Here is a 16959-nt window from a genome sequence, read left to right as displayed (position 1 = left end):
AAACAAAGTAAGGATTACTGTATTTCCTTACAATCTAAGTAAGTCAGCATAAATAGAAAACACATAAAAATATATATGTAACATGTGACAACAACACAGACTACAGAGAGAGATTGGGGAAAGAGAGGAAGAGGAGAGGGGCAGAAGGAGAAGGGCCACAGAGACGAAAGAAATGCAAGAGAGGTCAGAAGGAAGAAGATAGCAGAGGAGAGGAAGGGAGAGGGGAAGAGTTGGGGTATTAATAGAAACAAGGACAAAGGCCAGTGGGGGGAAAGCAAAGACAGCAGGAGAGACAGAAATGAGAGGACAGAGAGACGAGAGCTGAAGCCAAAATGAGACTCTGGACAGTGATAATAGTGTAGACATTAAGGTGCCCTTGTGTATTCTGTTATATAAGGTTATTGAGAACCTGTACAGTTCACACTCATGCCAACAGAGTCTGTTAATGTCTATAATGACTGGTCAGGGTACAGTTTGTTGTCAGATTAGTAGCCATCTGCATGGGCTGGACTGTATAAACTGCAGACATGAAACTGGACAAAATGAGAATAGAGACACTTGATTTATCCATAAGGGACAATAAAAAGGAACGGTAACAATTGCTTTGAAAACTGACTTTTTTCAATGATTTACTCAATCATACTAGTGAGACAGTTCAGGCCTTCCAGACAGATTATCTCCTCACCTAAATATGATGTTTTAAAATGTCATCATGGTCATGACACATGGGGAGCAGACCGTGTTTGAATCTAATTTCACTCGCAAGTACTTTAGATGGAAAATATGGTATATAAACATCACAACAGGGAACTGATGTTTTTTTCAATCAGCCTACATTACCTGGTGTGATGGCCACCCCGTTGCCGTTGACAACCGGGCTCTCCTCTTCCTCCTCCTCAGGTGGCTCCAGGCTGGCACGCTGCTCCATGTTGCTGACTGACTGGTTCCTCTTCCTCTTGCCCTGGGCGCTGGGCCGGGCTCCGGGTAGCAGGGCCTCACTTACATTCAGAGGAGGTGCTGCGGGGGACGGCTCCGCTGGAGGTTTCGGTGTGCCGTAGAAATTATCTGAGGGCAGAGAGGCACAGCATTTGTGTAAAAGGCCACATGTACAACTAAAGAGGGATCTCAGGTGATGTAACACACTGACTGGCAGGCAGAGTGGAGGTCTACCACTTGTGGGCAACCGTGACTTTGAACAGATGATTGCCTTTCAAAATGTTAGACTTTTTTGCCTGGGAACTAATCATTTCTAATAAATCTGATAAATTTTGTGCATCTGGACGGTGGCTAATGTTTCACAAAGAAACTAGCAGTTGCAGTGGCTAATAGTAGAGATCTCCATACAGACCTGCCTGCCAGAAAACACGAACAGACCCAAACAGGATACAGTATGCAAATGCATTTTTTTATAACTTGTTATTTTTGTTGTTGTAATTTTACAGTTGTGAATCAGAAAATAACAGCCTATTTTTATACTCTAATTTCTTTAATTTTCGGTTCTGACCCCACCTAAACACAAACAAGAGGAGTCAACCAAAACACAAAGTGGCTTTCTAATAAAGAAAGAGAAAAATATAAAGGAAACAATACTGAGGGAAAACAAAAGCCAACCCCTCACATGGAAGTCAATGTCATTAATGTACTTCCACCTCACCCTTTCACTTCTGAAGGTTTTCTGCCCTATTATTCACCCTACAGTATATAACTGTCACCCAATCCTGAAAAGAAGGCACTCCAGACATCTAATACAGTATATCATCCAATGATTATAGTTGTCTGGACCCAGTCCTTCAATGACTGTGATGACATTTTAGACAGGTTACAAACTGCAAACCTGTGACATCCACAATATAACAGTGACTTAGTTTGTAGCGTACCCTCATCTCCCCTTCATACATTTCCAGCAGACTACACAGCCTAATCTTTTAAAGTCTACAGTATATAAACTGGGTCCAGACTTTCTAGTCTGCCTCGGTTCAGGTTTCAAGTTTGCCATGTGTGTTTGGTCAGTGTAACTGTAAATAAAAGTTTAGAGTGGACCCAGCAGGACATATTACCATGTGAATAACACATGCTGCTAACACTCATGTAGCTTGTGTTCTTAAAGATTGTTACTCTGTGTAACCTTGACACAAAATCTCAGCACGTCAGCAAATTAGCTAAAGTAAGTGTTTTTTGTTGAATTAGAAGGAGAAAATGTAGTCACGCATGTTCTTTTAGATTTGGCCAAGGTGTTGTTGTTTTTTTTAATGGACAGATACCCATCAAGATACAGTAAGGTAGTCTCTTTCATGGTACTTTGTGGGTTGAATAAAACATTTGCACTGCAGCTACTGTTATGTTAAATTAGCTGACCTACTACTGTACTAGCTCTCAAAGCCCAAACCAGCTGTCTGTTCTTCTCAATTAAGCTGACTTTTCCTTAACTACAACTTTTGCCCACATGGGACAGTATGTTTGGACAAAGATTATTACAATGTTAGCTGGAAGTTAGTCTCGCTTTGCCAGACCCTCCTTCAAAGCGCGCCGTAGGAGGGTCTGGCAACTCCAAATAGCATTCGGAAAACAGAGGAAAACATGCTCTGGTTTAGTGGCATTTCTTTAAACCAATCAGAATCGTCATGGGCGGCTCTAAGCTCCGCACGGAGCTGCTGTTAAATAGTCGTGCTAGAGAAAACTCAGATTGGACAGATGGTCTATCTAGCTGTGTCAATTTACCATGCAGCAATCTGAGAAGCAGTCAATAATAGTCCTCATTAATCCACCGAATTTAAAATTCCAACACAAAGAAAGCGTAAGGAAACGGAAAATACATGCATCCAGCGGAATTTCCTGCTGCACGGGAGCAATCCCAGAAGTTGAACGTCAAGAATATAGACTAGCTGGAAGTATAACATTAATTTGGGTTTTTAATAATATCCAAATACAACTTCAACAGCAGACAGTGTCTTTAATGGGTTGGGGTGAAATTTTAGCTTCTCCAGAGGAAAAACAACCTAAAGCACAACATCACAATCCTAAAGCACAAAAATGCATAATTCCAAATATAAAAACAACACTCTAAATATGTCTCCAACAAGCAGGTGATTTTCATTTTTAAGATAAATTAATGTTTTGGCAGCTAAGAAAACCCTGTTACTGTGCTTTCTCTGCTTAATGATGCACACAACCTATTTTGGAACATAATGATACTGTAGCTGTGTAGTCAAGCTACAACTACAGTGTCTTAGGACAATTACAATATATGTCTCCATATTCATGTTTGTCTGTTGTATGTAGTTATGTTTTACTAAATAGTGTAAAGTGGTGCTTTCATTTAGTCATATTTGGGTACATTTACATGTGTACGATACAGCCACAACTACAAATATTAGAGTGAGAAAAGCAACTGTCTTGGTTTTCCTTGGAGTATTTCTCCCTGTAAATACCCCACTTACATGACAGAGAATATACAGTATTGTTTTATCTAAAAAAAATAAGATATTTAGTTTTATGATTAAAGATCTTGTCCCCAGTCCTCCGATGGAACACTAGAAGGTATCTTATTAATATACACTTCCTGTGTGGATTAGCTTAGCAGGTAGAAACAGGAACAATTTCATGATAAACACGTTACCAAAACTGCACAGAACCAGCCGATCTGTATAAACACAACCCCAGCTGTGTCATTCCACCAATGTGGGTGCAAGCAGCTCTGTTTGGAGGCGCAAGCACAAGAATTAAAGCAAAACACGAAAATAGCATTGGCCTTCTGTCATTCCACACCCACTGTAATGCTAGTGCTTGTAGAATAACATCTGAGAATGGCTGATGTTAAGTACAGTACAATGAAGAAAAAAGGACAATATACTGTATTAACTGTATCTAACTGGAAATGGAAACATCCTCAATATATCAAAAGTATACTTCTGTCTTTTTGATTGACATTGAAGCTTCTGTGATTTCTGTGGTGTGCTAGGTATATTTATAATATAATATAATATATAATGTAATATTGACTTGTAAATTTGACTGGGCACATTTCTTTGCTCTTAACCCACAATAAAGCTCTACTTTTCTTTGAAATTTAAGACCCTTACTGTCTGGGAAATATATTGTGATTCAATATTTAGTGTGAGTAAGAGAAAGAGATGTCTTATTTTTAGGGCTGTCAAACGATTAATTTTGATTTGAAAATCGTGATTAACAACAGTTGGCGACATTAAAGTTTATTGCTAAGGCCATATGGTCAAAATTAAATGATTTAATAATAATTTAATAACTATAACAACAACTTATTTCACTAATAAATAGCTGTTGAACGACAAAAACAACCACCAGATGGGAAAGGGGCATTTAACAATAACTCTGAATGCACCACGAGGCTGTAGGTTACTAGTTTCATTGAATGCACCGTCTGTGTTTTTCCGACAACGGCAGCTGCAGATTGTTACATCCTCTACAGTGAAATACAGTCAAACTTTACACCGTTTAGCTTTAGCTGTCAGCATTGTAACTGTGTTTAATCCAGCTACTACCTAGCGGTAGGCTAACGTTAGCTGCTGTCGAGTGTAGTGTTAACTAGCGTCACGTGCAGCGATGTTTCTGTTGCCTGTAACGTCTGTTTCAGAGCATCAGAGAGAAAAGCAGGCATATCAGTGGCACTGGAATGAGGCACCGAAATCCGGATTGCTATTCCTGCAGCAGCAGCAGGATGTGTTACGAGGAAGTATGGCAAAGTGCGGCAAAGGGTCAAAATAGTAGCCAGTTAGGCACGACGCAAAGCCGAGTGAAGTGAAAATAAATTAATAAATGGCGGCATGCGATTAAAAAAAATTAACGCGTTGTGCTTGGCCCTTAATCGCATCGCAATTAACGCGTTAATGCTGACAGCCCTACGTATTTTATAATCCCTCAAAGTGGAGAGTTCCCAAAGGTGAAACAGAGAGAGTACAGGGGCAATGGGAGCACTAGCAGCGCCAGGATATTGATTGTAGGTGGGCCTCCAGAAAACTGGATGGGCCAGTTAAAATAAGCCCAAAAAAAAAAAGGTTCCCCCTGCATACAGACAGCCAGACACTAACGTTAACGTTAGCCTAACTGTTAGCCTACTTGCCTTGCTGGTGTGAGGGGGGGTGGCTATGGGAGGACTTGATGGGGAGAAGGGGGCCGAGCAGGATGGTAACTCGTCACTTGTAACCTTGTTACTTAAAATGGCAGGAGTTTCCTCCTCCTTCTCCTCGGAGCGTTTCTTGCTGAATTTAAATGCAAACAAGCTGCTTTGCTTTGCGTTTCATATTAGCTAGCTAATAGCTATAGTCTGTGTCTGTCTCATTGAGCTTGCTTGAAAAGCTTGCACGCAAATGTCATTCATTTCATTGGATCACTTGCTGGTGACGATGCAGCCTGTGGGCAGGCTTAATAGTCCACACGTGGGGTAGAAGCCGCTGATTGGTTGAGAAGCTTTCACTCAAAGCTTTCCTCGGGCTGCTTACTGGATGAACTGCTAGAATGGGTGAAATGGTCAATGGTAGCGTCGTGGGTGAATGGGAGGAGAACAACAGCTGAGCAAAGAGGGAAGGAGGCAGCAATAAAAAAAAAAAGGACAATAGCAGGATCAGCAGAAAAGAGTCCACAGACATCAGTTTACTTTCATCCCAGCAGGAGGTGGATAGATATTAGCAAGGGTTCTATCCCAGCCACTTCCTCAATAAGTACACTTACCCTGCTGGCCACCAAACAGATTTATCACATCATAACAAAATATAAATGTGTACACACGGGTGCATGTAAACAAAGACATGAGTATGAAAGTGCATAGGCAGCAAGTGCCCACCTGTGAAAGCTTAAGGACAACCTGAAAAACTGCTCTGCAGAACATAAAGCATACTGAGATAAGTTTAGGCCAGCGTTCATCCTTATGTACCACACTGGTTTTAAAAACGCAATGTTCCCCTGATCCTGAATGCGTCTGGTTTTGCCTGAAGCATCTTGGCTTTATGCACTGTTCAATATCCACCTTCAGCTGTGACTCATCTCACATCATCACATACATAAGCTGTTATGTGTGCCAAGCCTTGCACACACTCGCATACACATAATCACACGCATTACAATTACCTTTAAGAGTTTTCTGATGATACGCCATATCTGATTTTGGCCTGCTTCACTGCCGTCTAAATCTTTGTCCCTGTTTTTGCTGTCTTTACCCCCATTCCTTCTTCTCCTCTCTCTTATTTTAATATGCATTACAAAATGAGTTGCAGCACATCCAGAGCAGCCACCCAGAAAGAGACAGCTTCCCCAAGTGGGCATTAGTAAACTCTGCGTTAAGGGAAACATACACTGTAAACATGAAACACACACAGTTATGAAAGGAACATGTAAAAAAGGGAACACACACACACACACACACACACAACACACAAGCATACATGTGCTCATACCACACATACACACACACACACACACACACACACACACACACACACACACACACACACACACACACACACACACACACACACACATCCTTTGCATGCATGTGTTCAGCCGCACATGCTCACAAAAATCGCTACTGGGCAAATGAACCAGCAAATCTCCTGTCTGCAGAGGTATCCCTGACACTGTAGCAAAGCAGATGCACAGACTTGACATGACTTGGAAATGGCATTCATCCAGCACACACAGACACACACAGATACACACACAGACAGACACACAGACATACACACAGATACACAGACAGACAGACACACAGACATACACATATATACACAGACAGACAGACAGACAGTATGACAGACAGACAGACACACACACACACATACACACACACGCACGCCGCGCACACACACACACACACACACACACACACACACACACACACAGAAGTAGTCATCCATCCGTTCAACAACCAGAGGAAGCTGTAATTTCATCAACCTGCTAGGGACTGCGGGTGAAAATTAGCCTGTGTGGCTAAATCTGGCACATTTACATGTTGGACTCTGTACTCATGTTGATGAATGTGCATTGTCCCTTTTAAATAAAGAAATAAAAAGAAAAAAAAATCGAATACATGACTCGGCGCAAAAGACTCATTTTGTTTACTTAAAGTCCTCCTCCAGACACGTTTTAACGTATGGAAAAACACTCTGCTATGATTCATATTTTGTTTTGTTTTGTTTTATTTTGTGGGTTTCCCACATAAAAAGTAAAAATCTACTCTTTCTCCCTCATTGAGAAATTCTGGATCTGGCCTTATCAGTCATAGATGTTTGAGCCTCACGCCGGGTTCAGACGGGAGGTGGAAGTGCCAGAGCACCAGCGACAGTTTTGGCGTCCTATCTGAATCTTCCTCATCTGAGTCTGTTCAATCTGTTGTGCACCAAAATTGATGACTAGCAGTCGATCAGAATGGTTAAAGATGCAGTAGGTAAGTCTTATAAAACTAACTTTCTGTCATATTTGCTGAAACTGACCCTATGTTCCAGTAGAACTACATCCATCCATCCATCGTCAACCACTTATCCCGCGCACAGGGTCGTGGGGGGGCTGGAGCCAATCCCAGCATAAGCGAAAGGCGGGGTACACCCCGGACAGGTCGCCAGTCCATCGCAGGGCCACACATAGACGAACAACCACTCACTCACACATGCACACCTACGGACAATTTAGGGACACCAATAAACCTAGCCCACATGTCTTTGGTCGGCGGGAGGAAGCCAGAGTACCCGGAGAGAACCCACACAGACACGGGGAGAACATGCAAACTCCACACAGAAAGGCCGGGCCAACCGGGGTACGAACCCACAACCTTCTTGCTGTGAGGCGACAGTGCTAACCACCGCACCACCGTGCAGTAGAACTACATGAAAAAAAAAAAAAAAAAAGACAGCTCCTCTGGCACCTCCTACAGCCTGTAGTGCCATTGGCAAAATTCCACCACTCCCGGTTGATTTTCTCCAATCAGGGCCACAGGGGTGGTCTATCTGCCTGTCAATCACTGCTCAGGCACACGCATATATAGCGTTCTCCCCTCCCCCCTCCCCGCGCACAAGCTGCAGAAAAGTTTTCCAAAACTCCGTGAATAATGGAGTGGCTTTTCAGAGGTGGCGTGGCTGCAGGATTTTAAAGATCTGAAGAACGATGCAGATGTAGCCACATTTCCTCTCAACAGGTAACATAATTACCATGAGTGATTTATCTTTCACGTGGTTATTAGTAGTCAAAAGTCCACAAAGCTACGTTGGTGAGGATGACAGTAACGTTAGCACAGTGGTCGGTCTGATATGATGCTGAAATGGCTAACGCTAGCCTGCTAGTTAGCATCGTTTTACTGTTTGTGAGTAAAGTTAACGTTGTGTTGGTGTTTTAGTTATTGAACATGTTGTCTGTCTGACATGCCAGCAGTTCTGTCAAACTCCGTTGTGTGGGGGGGAGGGGCTTAGGAGACGGTTTGGGCTGCAGCAGAAAGGGAGGAGGGACTGAGAAGTAGTCGATCCATGGCCCAATTCAAATGGGATCAAAAAATAATTTGCCTCTCCCCGTTCACTACCATTCATATTTTTTCCGAGTTAAGGTCCCATGAGGTCCACCGGAAGGGGCGTGACTTTGGCTCTCTATACTATACTATACAGAAGCGCACAGACATCTTCCCCTTCAGAGGAATGTGAAAACACCCTTCTAGTGACAAACTTTGCACTGATACAAGTCAGTAGGGCTGGGACAATATGCTTTTGTCCCGATTTGAGTCTTTCGCAATACATGGGTGCCGATTCGATTTGTCTTGTGATTTTCATTTATTGCGATACTAGAAGTATTGCGATTCGATAGTATTGAGTATTACGAGTTTCTTTAACAAAAAACAAATGTTGAATAATATACTTCTAGAGACAATATATCATGAGCCATTTCTAAAAACTAATTGTTTTCTAAAAATAATGCGCATCACATGTCAGTCAGTCTGACATTTATTTAATTTGTAAAGAAGTACATACAGTGGGGCAAAAAAGTATTTAGTCAGCCACCAATTGTGCAAGTTCTCCGACTTAAAAAGATGAGAGGCCTGTAATTTTCATCATAGGTACACTTCAACTATGAGAGACAAAATGAGAAAAAAAAAATCCATCCAATTTATTTGCAAATTATGGTGGAAAATAAGTATTTGGTCAATAACAAAAGTTCATCTCAATACTTTGTTATATACCCTTTGTTGGCAATGACAGAGGTCAAACGTTTTCTGTAAGTCTTCACAAGGTTTTCACACCTCTAGAGCAGTGATGTTTTGGGGCTGTCGCTGGGCAACACGGACTTTCATCTCCCTCCAAAGATTTTCTATGGGGTTGAGATCTGGAGACTGGCTAGACCACTCCAGGACCTTGAAATGCTTCTTACGAAGCCACTCCTTCGTTGCCCGGGCGGTGTGTTTGGGATCATTGTCATGCTGAAAGACCCAGCCACGTTTCATCTTCAATGCCCTTGCTGATGGAAGGAGGTTTTCACCCAAAATCTCACGATACATGGCCCCATTCATTCTTTCCTTTACACGGATCAGTCGTCCTGGTCCCTTTGCAGAAAAACAGCCCCAAAGCATGATGTTTCCACCCCCATGCTTCACAGTAGGTATGGTGTTCTTTGGATGCAACTCAGCATTCTCTCTCCTCCAAACACAACGAGTTGAGTTTTTACCAAAAAGTTCTATTCTGGTTTCATCTGACCATATGACATTCTCCCAATCCTCTTCTGGATCATCCAAATGCTCTCTAGCAAACTTCAGATGGGCCTGGACATGTACTGGCTTAAGCAGGGGCACACGTCTGGCACTGCAGGATTTGAGTCCCTGGCGGCGTAGTGTGTTACTGATGGTAGCCTTTGTTACATTGGTCTCAGCTCTCTGCAAGTTATTCACTAGGTCCCCCCGTGTGGTTCTGGGATTTTTGCTCACCGTTCTTGTGGTCAATTTGACCCCACGGGGTGAGATCTTGCGTGGAGCCCCAGATCGAGGGAGATTATCTGTGGTCTTGTATGTCTTCCATTTTCTAATAATTGCTCCCACAGTTGATTTCTTCACACCAAGTTGCTTACCTATTGCAGATTCAGTCTTCCCAGCCTGGTGCAGGTCTACAATTTTGTTTCTGGTGTCCATTGACAGCTCTTTGGTCTTGGCCATAGTGGAGTTTGGAGTGTGACTGTTTGAGGTTGTGGACAGGTGTCTATTATACTGATAACAAGTTCAAACAGTTGCCATTAATACAGTAACGAGTGGAGGACAGAGGAGCCTCTTAAAGAAGAAGTTCCAGGTCTGTGAGAGCCAGAAATCTTGCTTGTTTGTAGGTGACCAAATACTTATTTTACCGAGGAATTTACCAATTAATTCATTAAAAATCCTACAATGTGATTTTCTGGATTTTTTTTTTTTCTCATTTTGTCTCTCATAGTTGAAGTGTACCTATGATGAAAATTACAGGCCTCTCTCATCTTTTTAAGTGGAAGAACTTGCACAATTGGTGGCTGACTAAATACTTTTTTGCCCCACTGTAACATGGATTTTCTGGTTTTTCTGCTTTCGCTTATGATGTAGTCGCTGTCGGCGGAACCATATAAACAGAAAATATTGATGTGAACCATTGGTAAAAAAAACAAAAAACAAACAAACATTGATTCTAGGGAAAATAATCCATTTTAAACTCGTTGCAAAACAAAATCCCAATACATAAGATTTTCGATTCCCCACCCCTACAAGTCAATATAGTCAAGGTCAGGCATTTTAGGGGACATAAAAATGACGAAAAACACATGAGGGATCTTTAAGCTGTGTGTAAGAGCCTGACACACCTGATCCATCAAGTGAAGATATCTACAGAGCTGCATAAAATGCAGATTAGTTAAAAAACAAACAGTAAAATAGCTCCACTGGAACATTTGTTCCCATTTCTGCTCCACAAGCACCCGTACTTGTCTCGCAGATGCAAAGTATTTCCTGCAAAGCAGCCACAGCGCTCCCAAAAACTCACCTTCATAGGTTCCACTCTCTAGCAGGGCTCCACTTTGCTCCAGTTCCATAAAACGCTCCACACTCACAAAGTTGTAGTCCACCCCCGGCACCTCCCCCTCCTTAGGCTGCCTGGTGGTACCTGAAGAAAGAGAGAGAAAAAGAGAGAGAGAGAGAGAGAGCGAGAGAGAGAGAGGGGTCATCAGAGCCAAATAGGGCACTTGAGAAGAAAAGGCAGGAAGGCAGAGAAAGAGCCCAGAAAAAGGGCTGGACAGAAAAAGAGGACAGATTTGAGGCTACTAAGTGTATCAGAGGAAGTGGGAGGGGAAAGGAAACGGAACAGAAGAGGCTGAATGAGGAGTCATCTCTTGTGATAGCCAAATCCATTCACACAATTATGTGTGAGTGACAGCGAGGGGAGATGGGAAAAGCATGCTCAAACAGCAAACTGCCGTTATTCAGTCCCTACAAGCCAATCCGGTGCTGTTTTAGTAATGAGCTAATCAATATGGCACTTTTACCAAGCATAACTCAAACCTCCTTACACAGCATACAATACAGTGCCGACTGGACTATTGCTGGAACAGCAAGAATACAGAGGCACCACATCACCACGTTGCAATTAGAGCCTTCCTACATCAACGCTCTAGAGCTCTCCATCAGAGCTGCGCCGCCGAGGCTCGGCTGTGTGATGGCAGCCATGGGAATTTTGAGTTTAATGAGGTGCTGCGTTTGTGTCTCTGCCAACTGGACTTTCAGCTTAGGCTCGCTGGTGTTCATTCCTGCTCTCCATTGATCATGCCTGAAAACAGCGGTTGGCCAGGCCTGGAGAGGGAGTCCACTCTCAGAGCACAGAACTCACATGTTAAAAGCTAAGTTGGATTGATCCGGCCATGTCTTCGACCAGATTCTCCTTGCCAGAATGAAGAGTGCAGGTCTGAGGAAGCGTTCTGCAGATCTGACAAGGCTGTGGAAAGCCAAAAACACACTACATGTGCTCTGGTATTAATGGCAGGTAAAAAAAACACTTACTAGTATCATACAGCAATTGAAGTGTGAGCTGTGGGAGATTAAAACAGCAGGTGGTGGATGTGTTGTAGATACATTTTGCACACACATGTGCAAACACTGAGTGAGTAGGGGGTTAGTCATCTCGTGGAGTGCAGGATCCTCCAACTCACCCAGAGTGTGATATTTTAATCATTAGATCTCCATTGATCATCTGTCACCACTTTGCTCCTGTACAGCATCTACTGAACATTCACTGCTGTATTTACTTCACCGCTGGGAGCAGAGATGGCAGCTTAGAAACACCTGAGTCAGAAAGAAGTGAAACCAGACCATCAGACATCTATAGTCTGTCTGTAAAGCTGTCCAACACGTGTTTGTTTGTACTAATCTCTGTATAGCGTCAGGATTATGTCATATTTCGTAGCAATCTCATCCACACGGACTTCCTTGGTTTACCTTGATTGACAGCTATCGTTCAGGAAGCCCGGAGTATACGTTACATATACAGTATATATTTTCTGTCTTTATTAACAATATAGCGCAAGACAGCACCGTAACTAAAGGAGTGTATAAGTGTCTCTCATCTGTTCTGTTGTTAGGATGTGTTGAAATGTCCGTAAATCCTTGCGCAAAGAGTAATATCTGCGCATGTGAAATTATATAATTTGCTCGTGAGCATGTTTTATCGCGCTCGCAAGATATGATGACATAATCCTTACGCTATATCTCTGTCAGTGTGTGTTTACGTGTGTTCTCGACTGTGTGTCGTTGTGGCTCTAAATGGTGGTAAAGTACCCACTGTGTCAACAGTAATCCAATTTCCAGCTCAGTAGGACACTGTTAATCCAAAACACCACAGGTATGCCTGTGGGACAAAGAGAGAGAGTGTGTGTGTGTGTGTGTGTGTGTGTGTGTGTGTGTGTGTGTGTGTGTGTGTGTGTGCGTGCCACCATCCACTTTTTTCGATGCATTCCAACTCTGATCTTGAACCAGTTGATTTGTGAATGGGGCAATGCTTACTGTATAAGGGCTATACATATAGGCCTACTGCACAACATGACCACATTGTTGATTAAATTGCTTTACACTGCTGTCAGACAGGTGAGGTAACTATGTGTCCCATGTGATAACTGGGCGGTTTAATATTTTAGTATCTCTCACTTCTCATTTTGTAACATCTCTAACGCTGCAGAGATTGTTTTTGTACACAAATGCAAAAGTATTAATCCTACAGATGGGCTGTGTTTCTGATCTGTAAAGTAGTAGTAGTAGTAGTAGTAATATTTGGCAGCCTTGGACATGTTTACAAAATGACTGTTAGTCCACACCACCAAAAACAAAAAATGCTAGACAGCTGGCAATGTTTTTATTATGTTAGCTGTAACAAGCTGGATGAAAACGATAAAACAATCATTGATTAATCGAGAAGTCGATCAACAGAAAAATATATATATTTTTTTGATAATTAATCGTTTAAATCATCAATTTCAGAGACCAAACAATAAATCGAAAGAAATAATCGGCAGATTAATCAATAATGAAATATTAAATTTTTTATCTTTAGACGTCAAATAATGTATTACACCTCAATAAATATTTGACAATTTTTTACTTATTTTATAATGTAATTGGTGTATTCGAATAAAGCACTTTTTATATGGGCTATGTATAACGGAGTGCATGTCCACTCATTCTTTAGAAGAAAAACAAACTGTAAATCAATGTGTGTATAGCCCAGTTAACACCTAAACTGCTGCCTCAATGGATGTTAATCAACACTTCCAAAATATATAGGCTATTGTTTTAATGCATTACATAATGCAGGGTGTCCACACCCTGCAAATATGTAAGTTTTTACTTGTTTAGTCAAGTCCCTGAAAGGCACCCGAACACAACATCCCTTGAATACAATGCTAACTGGGAAGTAAAAAAAATTCTTTTTTTACCAGTTTCAGAAGTATTGATTTAACTCCATGGTGAAGTTTGAGACTTTAGTTTGTGTGTTGATATATTAGATTTCATTATATCATAAGGAGTAATAAATATCTTCAACACCCCCTCAGTTGACTCATCACTTCTCTGACTCAGGCTATTCAAACATTTTGCATCATAAGCTTTGCAAAGATATTGCTATAGACCTTTTTCACGGCAGACATGTTGACATGTCATAGTAGGAAAAGCACAGGTGTATTCAAAACCATTACTGATGGCTGCATTCCACTTAGGAGAGGCCCTGATATTGTGCATGCTGACTCACTGAAATAGCTTACTGGGACACTTGATGGAATTGAGCCATCGTTAAAGTTATCAATTTCAGCTGTGCTTTTCCTACAATGACAAGTCAAAATGTCTGCTGTGAAAACGGTCCATTGAGTTCCACAACACTTAAAGATAATATCATCTTACATTGACTAAAACAAATACAATGTGAACACAGAGCAGCACCATTGGGCCCACTCCATGAACTACACTGCATGTTAAACTAAAGAAATGGTCCTAAAGAGGACCATCTATCGCATGTGTAGTGCTACTCTGAATACTGCTGCAGCTCAGCCAGCCAGGTGGGGCTGGTCGCCTTCCGCTGGGTACAGCTATTGATCTGTAAGATCAGAATGAAATTATTCTGCTGCCCACACCAGAGTAGGCAGAGCCTGCTGGAATACTGATGACCTGCCAATGGCCTTCTCCCACAGCTTCCTTCCCTGGACACACCAACAGAGCTGAGAGAAAGAGAGGGAGAGAAAGCATCTTGTTGGATCTGAGCTGGGAATATTGATCGATTATCTGGCCTGGAGATAGGCAGATAGGTTGACTGTTCTTTTTCACACATTTTTACTTATAGCGGCTTAGCACATTACTTGTTTTCTCTTACTCCTGCCTTCACCTTAGCAACACCCACTAAGTAACTGTGAATGCCTTTTTTATTAAAACGAACACTGTCCCCACCAAAATCCATACTCCGTTCCTTTTGCCCCCATTGCTACCGTTCTCTCTCTATATCTATCTTTACCTAACCAACTTCCTTTTTCTTGTTCTCAAAAACTCTCAGGTAGAAGCCAAAAATGATGCAAATACAATCCATAATTTATAGAGCCTTGTGGATAAGGGCTTGAATCTCTTCAGTTAAGTGGATTTTCTCTTTATATATTTTTTTACATAGCCACACAAACTCCTCAGCAGAGCTTTAATAAATGAGCTAAACAAGGCAGGACAAGCTGCACAGGTGCTCAAATAAAAAAATGGCAGCACAGTGCGCTGAGAGGAGGCAGCGACGCTTCCCCTGAGCCAAAAGCACTGCTGCTGTTGACTATTGATTGGATGTCGTGCTCTCGCTAATAAAGGATAAAGTTGGCTGTGAGCCAAAAATGGTCTTTGCATTGCAATCTGCCAGTGTAGCCAAACCTTTCAGAGGTGACGCTGTGAGTAGGAGTATAAGCACCATAGAGATTTATGGCTTAAATGACTTGATTCATAATAGCATGGAAAAGCTTCGGAGCTGCCACTTTAGGGGGTGAAGACATTCTCTGCCGCAAGCCATGACGACTGAGCGCTACAGAATATATTCACATTGGAGGGAGTGTGTGTGAGAGAGTAAAAAGAGAAAGAGATTACATAGAAACATAACAAGGATATTCCATTTGGAGGAAAAGCTAAAATAGCTGATATACTGAAATAACTCAGCTGGGTGTCAGACGATAAGAGGACAAAGACCCTTGATAAATAATAAAGTCGCAGAAGAGTGGCAAGCAGAGAAAAACAGAAAGAGGCAGCAACAGAGTGAGAGACATTGAGAGGAGAAAAAGCATGATTGGTTAACCTTGCTGTACATCCACAGAGGCCTGCGAGTGAGTTTGAGAATGTGCACATGAATTCATACGTATGTTTGTATAATTAGACAGGAAGTCACCAAATGGGGGAAGCAGAGCGGGGTAGATTCAGAGCTAAAAATAGACTATCGATGGACTGATTCTCATAACAAAGCGTGGGGGAAGATGGTCTCGGCGGTCTCAGTGAGTATGTGTGGGAACGAGGAGGTGAGGGTGCGGGGAACCAAGTGTGCGTCATATTAATAGTTAATAATTAAGCTGTGTAGACAGAGCTAGAGGTATCATTATGTCCTCTAGAGTTTTGAGATTCATTGTTGAAAAAAATGACTCCACAGTATTTGTAGTTGTAATAACTGAACAATTGTACGTTAATTGGAGTGAGCAACAAACCCAGATGAGAAAAACTGGATACACATGGTCCCACCTGAGCTTCCAGCTCTGCGTCTCAATGCGCAGATATATGGATTGCGTTGTGTGTCTCACAACCCCCTCTTGGTTTCAGCGTATCATCCATCAGAGCCATCAGGCTGCTTTGGGAGTTTGGGGGACTTTGCTACAGGGACAGAGGTAACACAAAATCTAACAGTAACTTAACTAAATATTCTCTAAAAAGATGAACAAGCGTGACTGGATGAGGAGGATTCAAACACGCTGGTACAGATTTGATAGCACACCTGTTTCTTTGGGCTTAATGTATGTAAATCTAAAAATGCTGCACATGTTGGAAAGAAACACATTTATCTTGTGAATGCATGTCTTTTGTTGCAGTTTGTCAAAGCTCTTTAACCATGCTGGATGCTTTGGTAGATCCATCACAACATGTGCATTTTGTGCAGCTGAGCACAAATCCCAAGGTGTCTATTTCCCATTTTTCATACTAAAATCTACGAAAACGTGTATAAAATGATGCACAAGACATTAAAACTTTCCTATTCAATCTGACTGTGCAGGCGTACAAGTTTCATCTGATTTTAAACTACCCAAGGGGGAATATAAAAGGGAACATTGGGTTTCAAGGCACAATCCTGCAACCATACAAAAACAAAAAATACAGAGACAGAATACACTGTCCTCAAAACCCTTAACTTGTTTACCCAGAATCCTTTTTAGCACAGAGCACCACAGCAGCAAGAGAGCAGAGGTGTGTGT

General features: G+C 42.0%; 1 protein-coding gene across 13 annotated transcripts in view; it reads right to left on the bottom strand.

Annotated features, from left to right (window-relative positions):
• The window catches only part of LOC120563726 (membrane-associated guanylate kinase, WW and PDZ domain-containing protein 2-like), a 94436-nt gene that overhangs the window by 36899 nt on the left and 40578 nt on the right, over positions 1–16959 (bottom strand). For 12 of the 13 annotated variants that reach the window (XM_039808091.1, XM_039808099.1, XM_039808100.1 and 9 more), the window contains exons 3-4: positions 10995–11114; positions 841–1065 (exon numbers count right to left, since the gene is read on the bottom strand). In XM_039808091.1, the coding sequence (XP_039664025.1) occupies positions 841–1065; positions 10995–11114 (345 nt within the window). Of the gene's footprint in view, positions 1–840; positions 1066–10994; positions 11115–12153; positions 12287–16959 lie in introns of those variants that run through there. The other variant, XM_039808098.1, reaches the window with a different exon arrangement.

The sequence above is a fragment of the Perca fluviatilis genome, chromosome 8, assembly GCF_010015445.1.
Source record: "Perca fluviatilis chromosome 8, GENO_Pfluv_1.0, whole genome shotgun sequence".
Taxonomy (NCBI): domain Eukaryota; kingdom Metazoa; phylum Chordata; class Actinopteri; order Perciformes; family Percidae; genus Perca; species Perca fluviatilis.
This window is presented reverse-complemented; position numbering and strand designations above follow the sequence as displayed.